The sequence below is a fragment of the Bison bison genome, unplaced genomic scaffold (genome assembly GCF_000754665.1).
Source record: "Bison bison bison isolate TAMUID 2011002044 unplaced genomic scaffold, Bison_UMD1.0 scf7180017864108, whole genome shotgun sequence".
NCBI classification, from domain to species: domain Eukaryota; kingdom Metazoa; phylum Chordata; class Mammalia; order Artiodactyla; family Bovidae; genus Bison; species Bison bison.
Window position 1 is genome coordinate 2,769,503 of NW_011494680.1, and position 22,635 is coordinate 2,792,137.

Below are 22,635 nucleotides of genomic sequence, written 5' to 3' on the forward strand. Positions count from 1 at the left end.
GGAGCTGGGGGTGGGCTTTGTAAGGGAAAATCTCAGCCCGCCTCCCTACGAGAGGACTGAGCAACTTGGGATTGTTGATGGGAGTGAGAACGGGGTCTCCTTAGAAGGGGGGCAGGCGCCGCAGGGATGGACTACCCCAGCAGTGTTGAGGATCCTAGGGGAGGGAGATCGGGAGTCCTGACCTGCTGGGGCATGTGGCTTCGTGGGGACTCAGTCTCCCTGAGAGGAGAGATTCTCTTGCTGGAGCTGAGCGCACTGGCATTGGGGTTGGAGCCCCCAAAAACCCTTTGGGGAGAGGCTGTACCCCACTTCAGGGAAGGCTGGGCACCCATTTCAGGGCAAGACTCAGAGTTGAGTCCTTAGCTCTATTATGTTTTGAAGAAGCCCTGGGACTTGAGAAGTTGATGAAAGAGAATGGAAATGTTATCTGTCCCTTTCAGGAGGGAGACTGGGAAGCTGACCAGGGACTACTGCGAGCCTTAGGGCCTGAAGGGAACAAGCTCCTGACCTTTGCGGGGAATGAGAGTCTAGGAAGGAGCTCTGAGAGGAAGGGGGTCAAACGGCAGGAAAGAAGAGCCCTGGGGGATGCCCTTTCCCTGTGTATTTACACCAAAGTTCTAGAGAAAGGGACTTAAAATTCTTTGTTCCAATACATCCCTCCCCGCCTCTCTGTGGGTAACAGTAAGGGAAAAGCAGAACCCCGAGAAGAAAAGGGCTCCGTTGCATATCCTTAGCTTAGGTTAGGGAAGGATCAAACTCTCTGGCAGGGCTTCAGTGAGAGATTCGGGATAGGAGGATTAAGAAGCGGGAAAGGGGATGGATAGAGGAGGGATGTGGGGAAGAGATTGGGCAGAGCGGGAATGCCACAGCGCTTTTCTGTCATCTCACCCCAGCTGTAAAGAAAAACAAGAAAAGGGGCTCATCTTTGCTGGGAGAAAACATGTCTGGAACACTACTCATAGAGAATTTGTATGTAACGTGTTTAAGTTGGGATTCCACGTAACTTGAAGAAGCAGTTCTTTTGGAGAGTGAGAGTTTATCTGAAAAGGGAAAATCACAGAATTGAGAAATAGAGTGGTTCCCAGTGAGGGAGGGAGAAGCAGCTTTATCCCAGGAACAGTGACTATTTGTTGGGTTGGAGTGTTTGTGTGTGCCTGACCTACAGGCACGCACCTTAAGATTCGTTAGTATTGGTCACTGTTTCTCAGTCTTTGTCTGAAAGCTTTAACTTATATTATATGGTGCTGTGTGAACTATCCTTGCTTCTGAAAAATTATCCTGAAAAAGTCGTTTGTTTTTATGCCAGTTGGTGAGGGTGACGGAATTTGGTTTTAACAGGGATATTGACCCTAGCACATTCTTAGATTTAAAAAAAAAATGTCTTGAGTAGCAGTTCTGACTCTTGGTTTTAAGCAAAAGAAATAAGTGCTGCCAGAAACAGTAATGTAGTGCTGCTGTAACAGGATGTAAAAGAAAAAAGGGCTTTCATGAGTACTTTTTTCTCTTAGTTTTTCCCCCCTTCCTCTAAGCATTTTAGGGCTAAGCAGACTGATTTTGTGCAAAGTAAGTTGTAAAAAACCTTGGGTCCTTTCATTATAGAATTGATAGTGTTTCATTTATCAGTAACTCTCTTTGTAGAGGAATCTCTTCAGATGGTTTCTTTAGTGATCAGGATTAAAATTAAAAAAAAATTTAAGACTTGGGTAACTGATGACAGCAATGATTCATAAAGATTTCTTGAACCATTCTAGTATTTTTAAAAGAGCTTTAACATCTTCAATAGAAATGTTTTTAAAAACACCTTTCAAGTATAAACTAGTTTAGAGCTGCACATTTAGAACATTATTATTCATGTGTGCTGTTCTTTGGTTTCCCCAAGGTGCACGTAGGTCTAGTTTTATATTCAGTTCTGAACAGATTAGACTGGGTGAACCAGAAAGGCATTGCTGCCAGATGGTTTCAAAATATGGTAAGGCTGAAAACATAAATGTTCCTGTGCTGGTGAGCTCTCCTTAGTAGACGTCACTCCAATCAAGTGAGTTGATTATTTCACTGGACTGGAGGACAGTTCATGAATGATGTCCAGCTATTTCACCTTTAATGATACTTCTAAGTTCTTTTTTTCAATAAATGTGAATTAAGTTTTACAATTCTTTATGTTGTTTTGTTGTTATTGTTTTTTGGGGGGTTTACAATTCTTTTGTTAGTAGGTGAGGTGGCTCACTTTGAAGGTTTTTTTCCCCTATTATATTTTACATTGAGAAAGGTGATATTATGACATACTATACATTTTCTTTCTTGTAATGTTAAATTGGCACAAAAATGTGATATTTGGGACCTAGTTTGCTTTCAGTTATTGCTTTATACTTAAACGGAAGTACTCCTAAAATTACTAAAATGATTCCAAGTGTAGCTTAGGAAATAACCTTTTTATGTACATTACAGCATTGTGGATTTGGATTCAAAAGACTTCTTATTTGAATATTAACAGTGTAGAAATTTCAGTGCCTAAGCTAGTTTTTAATCTAATCGTATTCAATGAATTCAGGGAGATGTCCAGAAATATCTATTGCACTGTTTGTAGTAATAGTCAGTATGGCACATTCATTTGTATGTTTAAATTTTTTCTGACTTAAAATCTCTTAAATCATTCTGTGTAATTTCAAAAGTAACTTGAATTACATTTATTTGAAGGGAAAAAACTATGGTACTAGCCTTTAATCCTTAATATTATTGTATCCTGTTGCTCAAATATAGTCATAGTGGTAAGTAACAAGATTTGTATGACTGAAGCTACTGATTTAGATTACCAATCAGGATATACACATTTGCATTTATGTTTTGTAGATTTGTATTTTATACAGTTAATTTATTTTTAAAGCAAATACTTAGGTAAGTTTTTATGAGGTTGCCAGGTTTTGGTCTTAAAGGGTACTTGATCTTTGCAGTTTATATAATCAGTATCCTGTAATGTATTTAAAAGTTATACACATGGTCTTATGTATGTTTGGTCTAAACAAATAAGTGATATACTTTGGAAAAAGAAGTATGTGTGAGCAAATTAAGAATGACATTTATTCAAGGGAATCAAAATTGAATAAATCATTTTTTATGCAGGATTTTTGTTTTCAGCTTTGAAATTTAGATTTAAAAATCATATTATCAAAGCTTATCTAAAAAATTAAAACATTAAAGTAGACATATCATATACATATTTATCATTTAAAATAAAATAACTTTGTCATTAAATTTTAGTGATTTAATATTTCTCTTAGTATTTCTGGCTCCCTTTTTCCTCTTCCTAAAGGTCTTTTTTTTTGTTGTGAAGAATGAAAGGACATAGGAGTATTCTGATATTTCTAAGCACTTCACTAATAATTATGTTTTTCTCCTTTACTAAGTTTATTCCCTTTACCTTCAAATGTTTAAAAAAAAAAAAAAAGTTTGTTAAAAATTGGCTGGACTTGTACTATACTTGGTGGGGGGTTGGTGAAAAAAGAACAGTTTCTCTTTATTACTATGATAAGATTATATCAAAAGCTGTTCGTTCTGTGAAACACCCCTTAAATGTGTCATATATTAATGATTCATCTTAAGGCTTAGATCAGAGAAAATATGTGTATGTTGGGGTTGGAGGCATAAATTATGATTGATCAATGTCTACCTGTTAAAGCCAGCTTATTCTAACACTGCTTAATATGCCCAAAGCTATGAAATGGAAAATAAAATTGTTTTGTGGACTTTGAAAGAGTTTATACTGTTTCAGCATTTAGCAAATTATGTGTATGTGTGATGAGAACTCTTAGGATTCAGTCTTTTGACAACTTTCATATACATACAACAGTGTTAATTATATCTATCATGTTGTACAGTATATCCTTAGTACTTACTTAATGGCTCAGCAGGTAAAGAATACGCCTGTAAGGCAGGAGCACAGAAGACAGGGGTTCGATCCCTGAGTCAGGAAGATCCCCTGGAGAAGGAAATGGCAACCCACTCCAGAATTCTTTGCTGGAGAATTCATGGACAGAGGACCCTGACAGGCTACAGTCCGTGGAGTAGAAAAGAGTAAGACACGACTGAGTACATGGCACATTTTAAAACTGCAAGATTGTAGATTTTGACCACCTTCATCCAATTCCCCTCCCTGAGTTCCCTACCCTGCCTCAACAACCACAAATCTGATCTTTTTTCCTATGGGTTTGTTTGTTTTTTGAAGTATAACTGACCCAGAACACTATGCCAATCTTAAAATTTAGCAAAATTTAAACAAAGACTTTTTTTGTTGTATAACTTAAAAGTTATTACCCTAAATAAGAGTCAGAAAAAGTCTAATTTGTAGGTATACCATGTGCCAGCAAATTTTCTAAGCACTTTACATGTATTATTCCTTTCAATGCCTACAGCACCCCTATTAAGTAGATAATATCATTAGTCCCATTTTACAGATAAGGGGGCTATGCCACAGAGAGGCTAAGTGGCTTATCCAAGATCACACAGCTGGTAAGTGACAGAACTGGGATTTGAACCCATGCACTCAGATTCCAAACCCCAAATCCTTCATCTTTATGTCCTGTCCATCCTCTCCTGCCAAAATAACCAATCTGTTTTATTACATAATGTATATGGTCAAGATGACTTCTTCAATTTTTGAAGTTTAATCCCAAATTTTAAAAAGATACTTTGAATTAGAGAGGTGTCCTAAAGTAATCCCAATATCAGAAGCTGAAATAACATCAGGTAAGTATGCTTTTCATCCAGAAATACTGAGGAACTTGTTTGATTCTCTGCTTGCACTGTGCATGTCTTGGCAGCTCTTCTCAATAGACTCTCGTTCAGTAAAACATCTTGCAATGACTGTGTGATTTAAGAATGGATTCAAATAAGTTATCAATTTCCTATAATATTATTAATAATTCATTTTGGACAATAACCTCCCTACTTTTGGCAGCTGTTTCCTATCCTTTCTTCTAGTTCACATCCTGTAGATGGCTGGCTAAGGAGTGTCCGAACAAGGAGACACCAGGAAATGAAATTGTAGATCCTAGGCTACCAACAGAACAGGATTGCTCCACTGGGCCCACCAAGAAAATGCTCTTTTGCTTTTCATGAAAACAGTGTAACTGTTCAGTCTAAGCTTCAACTTAAGGACTGGTGTGTTTACATAATTTCTTATCTTAAAAGGGCTCTTCATAAAGTTGTGAATCAAAAAGCAGGAATCAAAAAGAAAAGGTACTGAGGGAAATCATCCTACCTAATATTCATTCACTGTGGTTTACAGAACTTTGGGGCTTGAAGAACAATAACAAAAATCTTTCAACTCTTCAAAAGCATGATTTACTGTTGTTTAATATGACAAACAGTGATAGTTTTTATTTAATTCTCCTGATTGGTTTACCTACTCTGAGTAATATACCATAGCATTTTTAGACACAAATCTGAATTTTCAAAGAATGATTTTTAGTTTGTACCATCTAATGTTTCACAATGTGCTGATTGAAAAATCATTTAGCAGTAACTTTCTTGCAAAAACAAACACCAGTCATTGTATCGGATATACCATATGTTTAGGAGTGGGGTACCACTAGTTTATTTAAGTAGTATTGGCTTGTTCCCAGCATTAATGATCCATTCCACTTAATACGTAGTAAATTAGGATACAAATGTAAGCCTAGTGAGGCTTATACATAAACATATAAACACACAACTTCTCCTACCTCTTAGTTTAACTAAGTTGTCTTTCATAACTTGTGTGGTACTAATTTTTTACAATTCTCAATTTCTTCATCTCAGCTTTCATATTATATCCTGCATATAGTCACATTTTGAAATTTTTTTTCACATTTTGAAAATCTATATTGAAATTGTGACTTGGTTATTTTATAAACCAGTCCATTCTAAAGGAGATCAGTCCTGGGTGTTCTTTGGAAGGAATGATGCTAAAGCTGAAACTCCAGTACTTTGGCCACCTCATGCGAATAGTTGACTCATTGGAAAAGACTCTGATGCTAGGAGGGATTGGGGGCAGGAGGAGAAGGGGACGACAGAGGATGAGATGGCTGGATGGCATCACCGACTCGATGGACGTGAGTTTGAGTGAACTCCGGTAGTTGGTAATGGACAGGGAGGCCTGGCGTGCTGCAATTCATGGGGTCGCAAAGAGTCAGACAGAGCGACTGGACTGGACTGAACTGAAATATATTTTTAAGTTTTCAGTTTCGCATATTTTACTGAGTTTGGCATTTTGATGATTCTTTTAAAATTTCTATGAGGAAATTAATTTTTTAAAATTATATTTACTTTTAAAAAACCAAGGCATAGGCTTAAAGTTTCCTAGTAAGACTGAATCATATCTAGAATAGTAAAGCGATATTACTTTTTTTGTAGGTGATGGCAGATAGGTACTTTGGACCTGTTAGTAATGATGGCCTGAGCTAAACACCTCCTAATCTGAAGGGACACCCTTCCGTGTCAAAGAACAGAATGGGGAGGAGACTGTGGCAGGTATGTGTTGCATCCTTCTGTTGTGGTAAAACTTGGAGACAGAATGTGCTCAGTTGATATAGTGATACTATATTTGGCTAAAGTCTTAAAAGATTTCTTTTAAAAAGCAGCAGATATATTCTTAACTCTTTTTTAAGAAATGTACTTTCAAACTTTAAAAATGTAGGAGTATTGGCTGATTTAATTTGAAAGGAAACAGCATCACACTTCTTAATAAATCTTTGTGGTATATTTAGAAGTGATTTTTCAATTAACATTTGCTGAAATCCATTGTGTATCAGGCACTGGACCTGTGGTAATTACAGTGGTAAACCAGACAAATGAAGGTCAGGAGGGTAGAGACCTTTTGTATGGGGAAATTTATCTAGAAATTTTACTGTTCTTTTTCCATATCCAGGAAAATGCTTCAGGACTGCAAGAACAGTTCCTGAAAACACATTTTCAGTATACAGATCTCTAATAATAGTTAATTACAATGATGAAATTTAAGATATTAATAAATACTTTGATTTAGGTTAAGCATACCACTATTTAAGTATATTTGTACATAATTACTTTTACATTTTACTTACTTGATATAAATTGGCTTTTTGAGAAGCATTAGATTTCATACTGTGCTATTGAAATACTTATACTTTAGTCCAGTTGTTATTGCAGATGATTCCAGAAAGTACTAGGAAAGATTCCATAACTATTAATGTGGTGGTTCACTTTCATTTTTGTGTTTTTTTACGAGTTGATATTGCCAGTATGAATTACTATTATCCTTCAAATTGAATTATTGTATCCTGAGTAAAATAGGTAGCAGTTACTTTATTTTACAAATGGGAAAGATAATGGACAGATGAATGACTTTTCAGCCTTTCAGTGATAAAGTCACTTGGAATCAAGAATAGCATTCTTGTGTTAGACTTCTGTGAAAGATTTAATACACTACCTTGAGAAATGTAGGGGGAAATTACTTTCAGCCTAAAATAACTTTTGGATCATATCCACAAACTTTAATAATAAAGATAAGATATTTCATTATACGACAGGTTTGTGTTTCACCGTCAAATTATGTTACATACTTACCTACATGCCAGCAGAAGGTACACCACCAGGATGTCAGTGGCCTAAAGATCTTTCAAAAAAACATTTTACTCCTCAAATCTGGGGTCAGAGCTTGCCTGGAGAAATCTGTCCAACTTAGAGGCTTTTAATCTTTAGCAGCATTAAAGTCAGCTTTCTCAGGTAGAACAAACAGGTAGAGAGGATAGAGTTTCTAAGCCTCTAAGCTTCAATTAGCATTAGCAAAGGGATCTTCTGAAATTAGATTATCTTTGGCCACAGTTTCTTAGATGTTGTTACTTGGATCACATTTACTCCTGTCTGTATTCACCTCGATACTTGAATTTGTATTATCTTGAGACTATTTTGGCAATTTTATTGAAACTTGTCTCTCAGGTAATGATTCCAGCTTACAGTAATTTTTACAAACTCTTGTGGGTACAAATTTGGGTTGTCAGATTTCTCACTTAATTTTTTTTGAGAACTTGACTATTGTTTCTAAATATTTTAACATTAACGCTTTGAAAAATGCCTCTACTATGTAAAGACCAAAAACAAATTGTAATTAAGAAAAGTATCCTCTTGGATACCTTTTAAAAATAAAGTGGTAGATATCCTTGTTTTCATTTGGATTCATTATTCTTTGTTCCTACTATTATTTCAGGCATTCTGTGATTTTGGTAGATTTGTAACTTTTAGTTTGAATACAAACACGTAAAAGTAAGTATTTTCAGCTGGCTAAACAGAACTCTGACTCACAGAGGGAGAAGTGAAACTAAATTGAATACAGAGTCCTGAGAGTTCTCAGTGTATGTATGAACACAGATTTCAAAGGATTCTCAGGTTGTGTATTTTAGCAGCCTTAAAAACGGTTTATTTAGTTGGTAGTAGGTCAAAACTAACATGATACTTAAAAATTATAGTTATCTTCTAAAATCTTCTAAATATTCTTATTTGACCCAGAATTGGCATAAAAAACAAAGTCTGTTTTTCTAAACATAAAATCTTACCAAAATAACATGCTTTTGTGGCTAACTAGGCCAATAAACTGTTAATCATTTAATTTGAAGTACAAGACAGCCAAAAAATAGAGGCCTAGAAATTCAGTGTAGCTATGGCCCTGTATAATTATAAAATGTTTTATGACTTTTTTTGTGTGCTAAACATACAGTTCGAAACAATCCATTAACTTTTTAGAGTGTATTACATTGAGAACCTATTTTTAAGTCTCTTTTAAAATATAGAACATCATTATAATGTAGTTTTCTCTTATAGAGAAGTAATGGTTCTAAGTTCAGATTTGCACTTGTCTATCTTTATAAGAAGTATGCCATTTTCTCCTGAATTCCACCACAGAACTAATTATTTGAAATGAATTTATCACCCTTGTTTTGTTTCTAGATAGTCTACAAATTTAGATGTACACTATTCATACATAAAACTGATTTGTTACAATAGAAGTACAGATAAATTGGTAAATATTCATTAAACATCCATTGCTATATTTTAATAAACAGTGTTTTATATGAGAATGTTTTTGAGCATGTTTTAATATTTTAATGACTAAAGTAATTTTGTTTGTAAGGATTTTACCAGTGAAAACGAGCTCAGTTGTTTTGTGTAGCTCCTCAGTAAATGAGTGCTTAATGAAGGAAAATGTATGCTATAATACAAAATATAGATATACTTTAAAGCTTTTTTCTCCCAACAAATATTAATAGGCACTGTGTTTGGCCCTGGGGATATAGTGAAGAGCTAAAGAGACGTTCTTACCGATCACGTAAGAAGAACTACTTTTAGAACTGCCCCAAAGTTTTATACTGTGATGAAATAAATTTTGTTTCCATTAAATGCTTTTCTGCAGGGAAAATTTGATGTAATTCATGAATTAAGAATCATGAATTGATTAAGGAGCATCTGACCTTCAGGAGAAGAGCCAGTACACAGAACCATGGAAATTGGCTTGGCCTAAATCTATTCTCTGGAGACTAGGGGTGCTCTTGCGGACTCTTAGAACCAGTCTGAGTTCTCTACCGTGGGACAGCAGCCCTCCAAAATGTCTGGAATACATCTGAATGCTATACATACTCAGAGATTCCTCCTCCTTCTGAAAAAATGTTTAGGTAGCACGTGTTTTGGCTTTAAGTAAATTTTGTTTCCAGCTTGAGACAAATGACCACAAAAATAGTTTAGCCTATTTGCAATTTTAAGGCCTTGAAACTATTGTTTTGTTTTGTTTTTAGAATATTTACTCATTTATTTGGCTGCTCCCAGTCTAGCAGGATCTTTAGTTGTGGCGTGCGGGATCTATTTCCCTGACCAGGGATGGAACCCGGGCCCCCTGTGTTGGGAACATGGAGTCTTAGCCCCTGGAGCACCAGGGAAGTCCCTGCTTGTTGTATTTTGTAATCAAGCAATGTCATACCACTATTAAAGAAAACGTAACTACCACACACACCATGAAAATTTCATCCATAATCTCATGTGAAATTTTCATTTTTTAGTGTTTTCATCTAGTCTTTGTCCACCATGCATACATATTCTCCCATAGTTATTTTATGGTCAGTATGCAGAGTTTGTTCTGATTATTAAAAATTTAACAGTAAATGGATACTTTGCCATATGCTTTACTTTTTTGAATATCATTTTTAATGGCAGTATAATTGATTGATTATTTTTTAACATCTTTCTCTACTGAAAGGTTAACTGAAAATGGTGTTAAAACCTAATTATATTTACAGTGCTATATGCATATAGTGCATAGTTTTTTTCTTTTATGGGCAGATTTCACTTTAATTATGTTTTAACTGCAGAGCCACCTAGCTCTTCAGTTGTGCAACTGGACTCTAACCCTCTTTTACAGGTAAATAGTGCGAGGTTTCCCAAATTGATTTTAAGCTGTTTTGAGTTGACCTTCAAAGAGAGGATGAGATGCCTATCAGCTAATAGTGATTTCTATATGGCAGTTTTCCTGTCTCAGCCCCATTACACCGTAATGAGATGTATTGAAACCGCATCATGGCAATTCTTACTCTGTATTTTTACCCCTTTTGCTTTTATATTCAATTTGTGTGCCTTGTCATCTGATTAAGCTGCATGAGAGACAGAAAGAAAGAGAATAATAGTATATAAAAGGTATTTATTCATTCCCCAAATAATTTTCAGGGACTGGAACATAGCATTAATTAGGCACCTACTGTATACTAGTGTGTGGGAAGCGTTATTTGATCAGTATCTGAGGTGGGATACCTCTGTTTATTTTCTCCAGGGCAGCCTTCTCTGCTTCTTTTCTAGAAGTCTCCTGTAATGTGCTTATATAGTTCTCAGAACCTCTTCTCATTGCATTGATCATAGTCATTCTAATTGCTTAAGCCTGTTTTCCTTGTTAACAGCTAGAACCTGGCAGACAGAGACTATCTGTCCTGTTGACTCTTGTAATCCGAGTGCCCAACACAGTGCCTGACACATAGTTGACCTTCAATACATAGTTGGTCAGTGGATTTGTTGAACTGAAGAATCTTGGTTTTATAGATGAGAAAGCTGAGGTTGATACTGGGCAACTTTTCCAGTCACCTAACTACTGAGTACAGAGGAGACTCTAAAACCTGTGGTTTTAGCCTTTACCACAAAGCCTCTGTGAATTTATTCCCTTGGGTGGGTTTCTTCTTCCATGAAGAATGGGAAGACTGTAATGAGGTCCCTGCTTCCCCTCAAATTATGACTATAAAATAAGGACCACGAGGCTGCCTTTATTTGTGCTTTATTTTTAGGTTGTATACATAATAATAGAATTGAGCCATTGAACCAAATCTTGAGGCACTTTTGGAAGTTCTCAATCTCCCTTTAGAAATATGTTAAATAATGTACTGATTATGGTTTTGTTAGCAAAAGATGGGCAGTTTTAGGAGTAAAGAGGAAAGAGTATTTCCCAGATCTATGTAGTTGCATATAGAAGTAACCCAGGTTGAGACAACTTAGGATACCCAAGATAATCGGATTTTTAGTCTTTTGCATTACTGAGGATTTTTTAAAAGCCTTTCTTTTAAGTAACTTATTTATAGTTTTAAAATTATACATTTAATGTAAAATTTTTAATTTAAATTAATTTAATTTATAATTTTAAAATTTCAAATTCCTCAAAAACCAATGCTTTCAAAGGGAAAAAGCACAGCTGTATGTATATATCATTAGGTTATAATATATGCATATTTTATTATTTTCATGACTTTAGCAAAAATACTCTGAAAATTGTATATCTGTTTCAGTTCTTACAAACTGACCATTCTGAGCTAGTGAGCTATAAGGAAAAGAAATAAAAGTAACAACTTGGTAGCATATTCCTATATTTATACTAGATAGGATGAAAAGTAAGTTTAACCCAAGAGCTACAGAACCAGAATAATAAAAGTATCTTAGCTCCTCCAGTTTCTCTTCTGTATCTCTTATTAGTAGGGGCTACTCTATTCTATCCCAGGGTGCTCCACGCCTGTCTTTTACAGTGAAACAGCCTAAAAGGACACATTAAATTCACTTTAGGTATCACATTTCATGGCTTAGCACTGCCAAGCTGAGGATTTATGATGAAACTACTTATGTTTTTAAGTCAAAGTCTTCAAACACATCTCAGAACCCATCAGAGGTGAAAGCAGGGGTCCATGGGATGGGATCAGGAGTTAGTTAAGCTTCTCCACTTCTCCAATCAGATAGCTATATTCTTTAATCAGTTTTATACTTGGGCTCCTCATAGAATTTTGTCTGAAGAAAGGGCTTTCTTATAACAAAAAGTTTGAAAACCACCACTTCAAGAAATACAGTCTCAAGAAAAACTCCTCTATTAAGACTTTCAGCTCTTAATATACCCCATCTAAATATCATCTAAGGTTCTAGGAGAATAGCTTACTCCCCTGCCTTTCAGTAGTTCTCCTTCACTGTCAGAAATGTGGGTGGTGCTCATTTGTTACTCTTCCACTTACTTAAGGCTATTTGAGGAAATCCTTGTTTCTAATGAGAAAAAAAATGATCAAAAATAGTAGTGTTCCCTATTAAATTGAATAGGAAAGATAGAATTATCTTAGTTTATAGCACTTAGTTAAGAAATCATTTTAAATCTCAGTGATGGATTTATGTTCCCTTAGAAATCAAAGATTTTTTTATAGAAAAAACGACACTTTTAAAAATTAATTCTTTTTTGGAGTATAAGGCTTCTCTGGTGGCTCAGTGGTGAAGAATCCACTTGCAGTGCAGGAGACAGGAGTTCAATCCCTGGGTTGGGAAGATCCCCTGGAGGAGGATATGGCAATCCACTGCAATATTCTTGCCTGGGAAATGCCATGGACAGAGGAGCCTGGCGGGCTACAGTCCACAGGGTTGTAGGAGAGTCGGATACCACTTAGCAACTAAACAACAATAGTTTCTTCACACTGTTGTGTTAGTTTCTACTATACAGCAAAGTGTATCAGCCATACATATACGTGTATCCCTCTGTTTTGGATTTCTTTCCCATTTAGGTCACCACAGAGTATTGAGTGGAGTTCCCTGTGCTGTATAGTACCCTCTCATTAGCTACATATTTTATACATAATGTCAATAGTGTATATGTGTCAATCCCAGTCTCCCCATCCATCCCACTCCTGCCAACAATGACAGTTTTGAGAGTGGGTTTTGGACTGTTGATATTACTATTATTACTAAACTGATGCTCTTTATTTTGTAATATGGGAAATCAGAGAACAAGAGACAGTCCAACTTTTCGTCTGTTGCTTGGATACATCAAATGGAAATGTAGTATGATTTGAATAATCCTAGTAAGAAGGATCTTAGCACCTTCAAAGGTACAGGATATTCTCTTTTTGGACAGCTCTGTTTCCTTAAAATGTTTCTCCTTTTACTGAGTCATGGAGACCTAGTTTTGCTTTATAATCATTGACATAAACTTTTTCTCCTCAGTTCAGCTAGGACAAGGACTATGTTAGTAAATGAAAATAGTTCCTTTGTGGTAGAAAATAACTGATACCATTTATTGTAGTCATTTTCATTTGTTTTAGACTTTAGAAGCACACCAACTTTAACCGATTTAGCATCAAAATTTTATTTTAACTATTTTGGGTACAAAAGTATTAAAATGTATTCATATGAAAATATTTCACTCTTTCTTGATGATTCAAGGTTTTCCTTGTGAATTTTAGCTTTGTTCACTATAGTGATGCCTTTAGGGCATTTTGAGTTTTATAGGACTCTTTCTGTTCATTCTAGTTCAGGTTGGAGGTAGCATTTTTGGGGGAGTGGGGAGGGGGACACGCCACTCGGCTTGCAGGATCTTAGTTCCCCACCCAGGGGTTGAACCTAAGCCATGACAGTGAAAGTACTGAATCCTAACCACTAGACCACTAGGGAACCCTATTTCAGGTTAATCAACTTTTAGTGAGTCCTTACTTCCAGGCTTCTTTTCTTTTTTTTTTCAAGTCAAAGATTTTTTATTTATTTATGGCTGCACTGGGTCTTTGTTGCTGCATGCAGGCTTTCTCCAGTTGCAGTGTATGGGCTTTTCATTGCAGTAGCTTCTCCTGCTGTGGAGCATGGGCTCTAGGCGCAAGGGCTTCAGTAGCTGTGGGTCCCGGGCTCTAGAGCACAGGCTCAGTAGTTGTGGTTCTCAGGCTTAGTTGTCCTGTGGTATGTGGGATCTTCCAGGACCAGGGATTGAACCTGTGTCCCCTGCATTGGTAGGCAGGTTCTTTACCACTGAACCACCAGGGAAACCCCTTTTCAGGCTTCTGTATACCAAAGATACAGAAATAAATGAGAAGTCAGTCAAGACAACTCAGCTGAGAGAGCTAGATTGAAGGTATAAAAGGAAACTGACTCCATCCAGAGTTTCAAGAGCTTTGTTATGTCTCAGTAAAGCTATTCCTTTAAAAAAGAAGAAAAAAAATAAAGAGACTGGAGGTTTCACAACAGAAATGCAACATTCCTCTGGTACAATATAGTAAGTGATGGACTAGAAAATAAACTGGAAAGGAGGTTGGCCCAAGCTAAGGGTGATCTCTAGGACAGATCTGAGAGATCGTCACACCCAGTGTGTGCACAAAGAAGCGTCCATACACAAGGATTGGCCTGCGTGGGAGTCCCTGGAACAGCGATCATTTGTGCTCTGTGCCTAAGACATAAGGAAATAGGAGTCAGGAGAGAGATGGTAGAAAATTCAGGTTGCAGTCAGGACGTGGAGGGAGCTACATGGGGCCTTAGAAGTTTGAACTTCATTCTTTCAGCATTAGGGACCCATTAGAAGCTTTGAGTCAGGAAACTGATATGATTAGACATGTTTTACAAATTCTGATAGCATTGTGGAGAATGATGAAGATAATATTTCTGAAACCTTGGTCATTAATATTCTACCTTTGCTGCTTTTGCCATACTTGGGCATGCTTTTAGAATGGTAAGACAGACCAGGAGGAAGAACAGGGCATAACTGATGGATTGAATTTCTTATACACTTAGTGGTCATAGTTTTGAGTATCTGTGGCTACTTTTTATAATTTTAAAGTTCCTCCCCTGTTAACAGATTATCATTTCACATTAAGAGTGCCTGCCAAAGGAGACACTTTCTTCCTCTTCCCTTCTGATATATAGCCGGCTGGCTGAAAAATCCAAATACACACAAGCCTGCAGGCTGACCCATCAGGTATAGTACCTGACCATCAGTGAGCTGGCTTGGAGACATCTGTTTTGATCCTCAGAGAAATTTTTTTCTGGTTCTAGTTTTATTCTGCATCTTTACAGCTGAGCTCTCCAACTTCACGTAAGTGAAATAGAGCTGTAATTTGTTGAAAAGATCATAACCACTCATTTTAAAACATTTTTTAATTTATCTTAATATAGGTGATTGGAGTTGTGCTTCAAAAATTTCAGCAGTTCTGCAGTATTTTATTTGCCAACCATAAGCTCTTTACTTGATTGCACCATGAAAAAGCTGCTAATGAGACTTGCTGAGCACAAAGACAGACTTGAAGAACCAAAAGCCATTGTTTTCAAATGAAGGATACTGAACAGTTTTAAGCCCCAATGCTTTTTAATCACCACTGAGATTTTCCCCCCATAACATCAGAATGGCAAGCAGGCGAAAGTCTACAACACCCTGCATGGTCCTTGCCAGTGAACAGGATCCAGACCTCGAGTTGGTATCAGATTTGGACGAAGGTCCGCCTGTACTTACACCCATAGAAAACACCAGAACAGAGAGTGTCTCAAGTGATGAAGAAGTTCATGAGTCCGTGGATTCTGACAATCAGCAAAATAAAAAAGTTGAAGGTGGTTATGAATGTAAATACTGTACTTTCCAAACTCCAGATCTAAATATGTTTACTTTTCATGTGGATTCAGAACATCCCAATGTAGTGCTAAATTCATCCTATGTTTGTGTTGAATGCAATTTTCTTACCAAAAGGTATGATGCACTTTCTGAGCATAATCTGAAATATCACCCAGGAGAAGAGAATTTTAAGTTGACTATGGTAAAACGAAATAACCAGACAATCTTTGAACAAACAATAAATGATCTGACTTTTGATGGTAGTTTTGTTAAGGAGGAGAATTCAGAGCAAGCTGAATCTACAGAAGTTTCTTCTTCAGGAATATCTATCAGTAAAACTCCTATCATGAAAATGATGAAAAATAAAGTGGAGAACAAACGGATTACAGTTCATCGTAATTCAGCTGAGGACATTCCAGAAGAGAAAGAGAATGAAATCAAACCAGACCGTGAAGAAACTGTGGAAAATCCAAGCTCTTCGGCTTCTGAATCGAATGCAAGTACTTCTGTTGTAAACAGAATCCACCCACATGCTGCCAGCACGGTTGTGGCCCCGGCAGCAGTTCTTCCTGGGTTAGCACAGGTGATCACAGCAGTATCAGCTCAGCAGAATTCCAGTTTGATTCCCAAAGTCCTAATCCCTGTTAATAGCATTCCTACCTACAATGCTGCATTGGATAACAACCCCCTTTTGCTGAACACCTACAACAAATTCCCTTATCCAACAATGTCAGAGATAACTGTTCTTTCTGCTCAAGCAAAATATACAGAGGAACAGATCAAGATATGGTTTTCAGCCCAACGTCTAAAACACGGTGTTAGCTGGACTCCTGAGGAAGTAGAGGAGGCAAGAAGGAAACAGTTCAACGGAACAGTACACACTGTACCTCAGACCATAACTGTCATTCCCACCCACATCTCCGCGGGGAGTAATGGTTTACCATCCATCTTACAGACATGCCAAATAGTTGGCCAGCCGGGTCTGGTCCTCACACAAGTAGGTGGCACGAACACCTTGCCAGTAACGGCACCTATAGCCTTGACAGTGGCAGGGGTTCCAAATCAAACGAATGTACAGAAAAGTCAGGTCCCCACTACTCAGCCGACCACAGAAACCAAGCCAGCAACAGCAGCAGTCCCATCCGCTCAGCTGGTCAAACACGAAGCCACATTGGCAAACCCTGATTCGTTTGGCATTCGGGCTAAAAAGACTAAAGAGCAGCTGGCAGAATTAAAAGTCAGCTACCTGAAGAATCAGTTTCCCCATGATGCTGAAATTATCAGACTGATGAAAATCACAGGACTGACCAAAGGAGAGATTAAAAAATGGTTTAGTGACACAAGGTACAACCAGAGAAATTCAAAGAGTAATCAGTGCTTACATCTCAACAATGACTCCTCTGCCACTATCATCATAGACTCAAGCGACGAAACCACAGAATCCCCAGCTGTTGTGACTTCACAGCAGAAACAGTCCTGGAATCCTTTTCCCGACTTTACTCCCCAGAAGTTTAAAGAGAAGACAGCGGAGCAGCTTCGTGCCCTGCAGGCAAGTTTTCTCAACAGCTCTGTACTTACAGAAGAAGAACTAAATAGGTTAAGAGCGCAAACCAAACTCACCAGAAGGGAAATTGATGCTTGGTTTACAGAGAAGAAGAAATCAAAAGCTTTAAAGGAAGAGAAAGTGGAAGTAGAGGAAAGCAATGCAGGTAGTTCCAAAGAAGAAGCTGGAGAAACTTCTCCTGGAGATGAAACTAGTGCACCTAAGTCAGGGAGTACTGGCAAGATATGTAAAAAAACACCCGAGCAGCTGCACATGCTTAAAAGTGCATTTGTACGAACACAGTGGCCGTCACCAGAAGAGTATGACAAGTTGGCTGAAGAAAGCGGGCTTGCTAGAACAGACATAGTTAGTTGGTTTGGGGACACCCGTTATGCTTGGAAAAATGGAAACTTAAAATGGTACTACTACTATCAAAGCGCCAATTCAAGTAGCATGAATGGTCTGTCTTCTCTTAGGAAAAGGGGGAGAGGGAGACCAAAAGGCAGGGGGAGAGGAAGACCTCGTGGGCGGCCCAGAGGAGGCAAGAGAATGAACAACTGGGACAGGGGGCCGTCCCTCATCAAATTTAAAACTGGAACTGCAATACTTAAGGATTATTACCTGAAGCACAAATTTCTTAATGAGCAAGACCTCGATGAACTTGTTAACAGATCACACATGGGTTATGAGCAGGTCAGAGAATGGTTTGCCGAAAGACAGAGAAGATCGGAGTTAGGTATAGAATTATTTGAGGAAAACGAGGAGGAAGATGAAGTTATTGATGATCAGGAAGAGGAGGAAGAAGAAACAGATGACAGTGACACTTGGGAACCCCCACGACATGTGAAGCGGAAGCTTTCTAAATCAGATGACTGAAATGTAAGTTTTTAATCTGAATGTATATTCACCGACCACATACGTTTAGAACAGCCACCTTATATCTGTCATCTTCACCTTTGACAGTGTTTTTTCTAAAATATTTTCTCTGATGCCCAATAAGAGGGCTAGGTGCCATGAGTGTAGCCCAAGAGATACATGATTATCATGTGTATCCTGATTTTATGTTGATTTTTATATAGAGTTTAATGTTTCCTGAATTATTTATTTTTTATGTGAAATGTATTTTTTTGCTTTGTTTTAAGGGAAAGTTACCCATTCTCCAAGAAGAAAGACTGGTGGCGGGTTGGAGATTAACACATACTAAAGATAACTAAAATGTATATTTTTCTTGCAAGCCTCCTTCACTAAAGCTTCACTTTTTGCTTATTTAAGAAAAGAATTAAAAAATGAAAACTAAAAAGAGGGGGGAAAGTATACTGAAGGAAGGACTTACCACAGGGGTGAGAATTGCTTAGTTTTAGGGAACTAGGTGAAAATGGGTATCTTTTTTAATGTTTTATTGCCCCCAAACTATCAGATTTTTAACTAGAGTTTAAAATGCTTTATGCGTTAAAATTACTCAATATTTTTCTATTAAAAGCCAAAGATCTGTTTTAAGCAATATATAATTTCATATTCACTTAGGTGGCATCTGTCTTTGAAAACCGTGATATAAATTATTTCTGTTGTAGAGATCAGTGGTAAATAACAGATTTGATATTAACTCAGTTGCCTAAAATGTCTTTTCGTTACTTAATATAAAACAAACTTGCCACCAGCAAAAACACATCAGTAAGTTAAAAATATCTCTCTGTAGGCATAAAAGTGCAAGAAAATGTGCTTTATATTTGAAAGGTTTGGCACGTTCCTTGAATCTTAATTCTATTACAGATTGGATTAATTAAAATTTCACTGTAGTTGCAAATCCGATACCTGATTTGGAATTAGAATTCCAATTCTGAATACTTTCAGAATTCAGTAGCATAGTTTGTTTCTTTTCTGCTCTCTGGTTTGGCGTGTTCTAGGATAAGTCTATACTTCTTAAAAAATAGTGCAGTTGTCATGAAGTGTTTTGGTCTGTCCATCAGTAGTCCAAAAGCATCTTGTTGACAAAAATCATTGCAGTATTTTCAAATAGCAGGGGAGGGAAAAAAGACCCTCCTCATATGAACATATTTACTTATTTCCATAGCTTTTTGCATCTCTACCCCATCCTCTACTTTTATGCTCTATTCTGCACAGAATTTCCTTAATTTCCGCACACCTTCCTTCATGGTTTTATTTATTTTAACAGTTATTTATAGAGAGCTTAATAAGTACTAGGCACTATTCTTATTGCTTAGCAGTCTTTTTCCAGATTTTCTTTCATTAATAGTTTTTTTTTTTTCAGACAGAAAAATGTACATATTTTAGAATGAATCTCATTCCAGGTTTTAGAGCATAAATGTATCCTCATGAGTCACAAGAAGTTAAGCAGTCTTGTATGGCTATATCCTGAAACACCGACCTCCATTTCCTTACGTCAGAAACCTTCAGGACAGGCTTGCTTCTAACACAGATGCAGAAAATATTTTTAACAGGCTTTTTTTATTGCTAAACATAAGAATGTGCACTCAGCCAAGATTACATCAACAGATTTGTTGCTGCAGTGAATTGTTGTTGTTGTGTTGTAGTAACCTCTGTGGTGATTTTGGAAGGAGTTAGAATCTTATTCTAAAAATAATGTGAACTTTTTTCTATAGCGTAGTTTGACCTTACTTTTAAGTTTGTGGATGGTTCTTAAGCTATATATGTATATGTTAATGAACACTATGATCAGAAGATTCACACAAAGCCATGGTTTTCAAAAAAGTTGCATAATGTACATTTACCTGACTTTTGTGGTACATACATTGGGATGCCCTGCTTTTAAAATATGCAGAAGTCTAAAACTATAAAACCCATTAATCAGCAAGTTATCATTGGCTTAACAAAATAATTTTTCATCTTATGAAATGATACACCATAAATTTCATTTAAATACTTCTTCATTTAAGTATGGTTTATTTACAAATAAAGGTAACCAAAACCTTTCCAAAATAGTTACAGGAAAAAGTGGTAAATATATACCTCTTTTTTCACAAGTTAGCCCTGTATATAAATAAAAAAGGATATAAGAGTCTTTAGATTTCATAGTCTGTTTATTATAAATATAGTACTTATTTTACTAACCTTATAGTAAATAGGATTTACTATATTTTATATCACATATATTATAATCCTATGAATATCTTTTTTATAAATTATTACATGTAGGTGAAAAATGTCTATAAGCAAATCTGGTATATGCAAAACATATACACTGGAGTTGCACAGAAAATCTACTGCATTATATGTTAAGATACATGTGGCAAGTGATCTCAGGATTACTAAGCGAATACAGAGGATGCATTTTAATGGCTAATTTATATCATTTTTGTTCCTAAAAGTGGAAAATGTTAAAATATGGTTATCTTAAAAAGTTTAGTTTTTTATTATGTTTTTCTTTTATAGCTGCCTAATACGTTGGAGGAGAATCAATTCTTCAACTCCAGATGTCTGATTTACTGTGAATGGCCCAATCTTTGATGACATTGAAAACGTTTGGGGGCATATACAATCTCAAAAAATAGGATCCAATACCCAAAAGAAATGGAATTCAGTGTTGTGCCAAAGTTAAACTACTGCAAATGGCAGAAGTCCTACAATGTACATAGAACACTAATTAAAAAAACAACTTGTAAAAATTCAGATTTTAATACAGTACATTTTTATTCTGATATGATGGAGACATTCTGATTCTTAGACTTTCTGAGGGAGTTTAATGACCACTAGAGCTTGTCCTCATATTTTTTTCAGCTTAATACTGTATGTCTCGTAAGATGGGCCTTATTGCCTGTATTCTTTGATATGTGATTAAGCCTATAGCTTTCAGTGACCAAACATTTTACAGAGTAAAAATTGTTAGGAGCAGGAAAAAGAAAAATCTGATTTATTTCTATGTCTCATTTATCAGGCCCTGCACTAAGATTAAGAGTTGTGCATGGGTTTATATAATTTCAATGTATGTAAAAAACTATTGACACATGTTGGAGCAAAGAGGTTTTGTGGTATCATTGGCGCTTAATGATTGGACCTTTCATTGAACACATTCATGGATACCACTATTACTACTTGTAATACTCCATTACTGTTTTTCATTAGAAACTGAATTAGCTTTTTTTTTTAAACTGAACATAATCAGTACTGAAGAAGGGAAAGAAACTGGCATAGGAATTTCAAGAGGGTTAAACTCTGAAATAAACGTTGTACCAAAAATGTGAAAAGGAATCATGTAGTAAATATTAACTTACTCTTTTCTTACAACCATAGAGAAATCAGAAATGTTTGTACAGGTGTCAGATCAGAGCTTTCAAAAATTATCTTTCGGTGAAATTCTACTTTGTGTAACAGTTTCAGTGAATAAAGAAAAAGAATTCTGAACTGATCAGAATGAGTTAAAACTTAGCTCTTCACTTATGAATTATGGGAGTGTTAACTGTTAACTCTTGCCATTTCAGGAGACTGAAAGTTCCTCCTAACTCATAAACTTTGTAAAGACCGGTGCTGTTCATTCGTGTTAAGAAGGATCCTTTTCTTTGTGACTATAGGACCATTTTTCAAAATGTGCTTTCTTCATAGAAGAAATGTTCAGTTTCATTAGCTTTGGATTTTAAGATGTTTTTCTGAATGACCAGATGTAGTGGGCTTGGCCAGTTTATTTTATCTAATTTAATAAATAATAAATATTAAGCTCTTGTTTTTACCTTAATGTTTTGTCAGCTAATGAAAATGTTATGAAAAAGCCTTGACTATGCATGCTGCTTTCATTTTTATAAACTTTTCATTTTTAACTATAGCTTTATTAGTAATTCCAAAATGCTGCAATTTAGCTGATTTCTTCACTCAGACAGCTGGCTTTGTGGGTGGCTTTTTCATACTACTGTTAACTTTTTAAAGAGAAGCAATGTAAAGACTGTAACAATTTAATGCACTAAACTGTTCTTTCTTTTACACGTTTAAAAACTTCTTAAAGCACTCTGTATTATAAAGATTAAATTGCTCCCTTTTTTAAACCATTGCCAATGTGGTCTGAGTTTTGTTTGACAATAATTTTAATGTTTTCAAAATTTGAAATGTCAAGTATTGGAAATGAAACCTTTGAATATATTTATATTATGTCTCCCTTGCAATATGTTAATTTTGTATAGCTGTAAATAACTATTAGTAATTTTCCCCATCTCTTTTATAGACTTGGCACTTTGCTCTGATGTTTGCTAGCTTTTAAATATATTTA

General features: G+C 36.1%; 1 protein-coding gene across 1 annotated transcript; it reads left to right on the forward strand.

The window, feature by feature from the left end:
• Nucleotides 1-6,167: 6,167 nt before the first annotated feature.
• On the forward strand, nucleotides 6,168-22,418 carry ZHX1 (zinc fingers and homeoboxes 1). Its single transcript, XM_010838916.1, has 3 exons — nucleotides 6,168-6,504; nucleotides 15,430-18,281; nucleotides 20,814-22,418. Exon 2 carries the CDS (start codon nucleotides 15,657-15,659, stop codon nucleotides 18,276-18,278), a length of 2,622 nt encoding a protein of 873 aa, XP_010837218.1. The 5' UTR covers nucleotides 6,168-6,504; nucleotides 15,430-15,656; the 3' UTR covers nucleotides 18,279-18,281; nucleotides 20,814-22,418.
• Nucleotides 22,419-22,635: the final 217 nt, after the last annotated feature.

Bases quoted from the DNA above. Each gene is read 5' to 3' on its own strand.
- ZHX1 (XM_010838916.1), top strand. From the start codon at position 15,657: ATGGCAAGCAGGCGAAAGTCTACAACACCCTGCATGGTCCTTGCCAGT.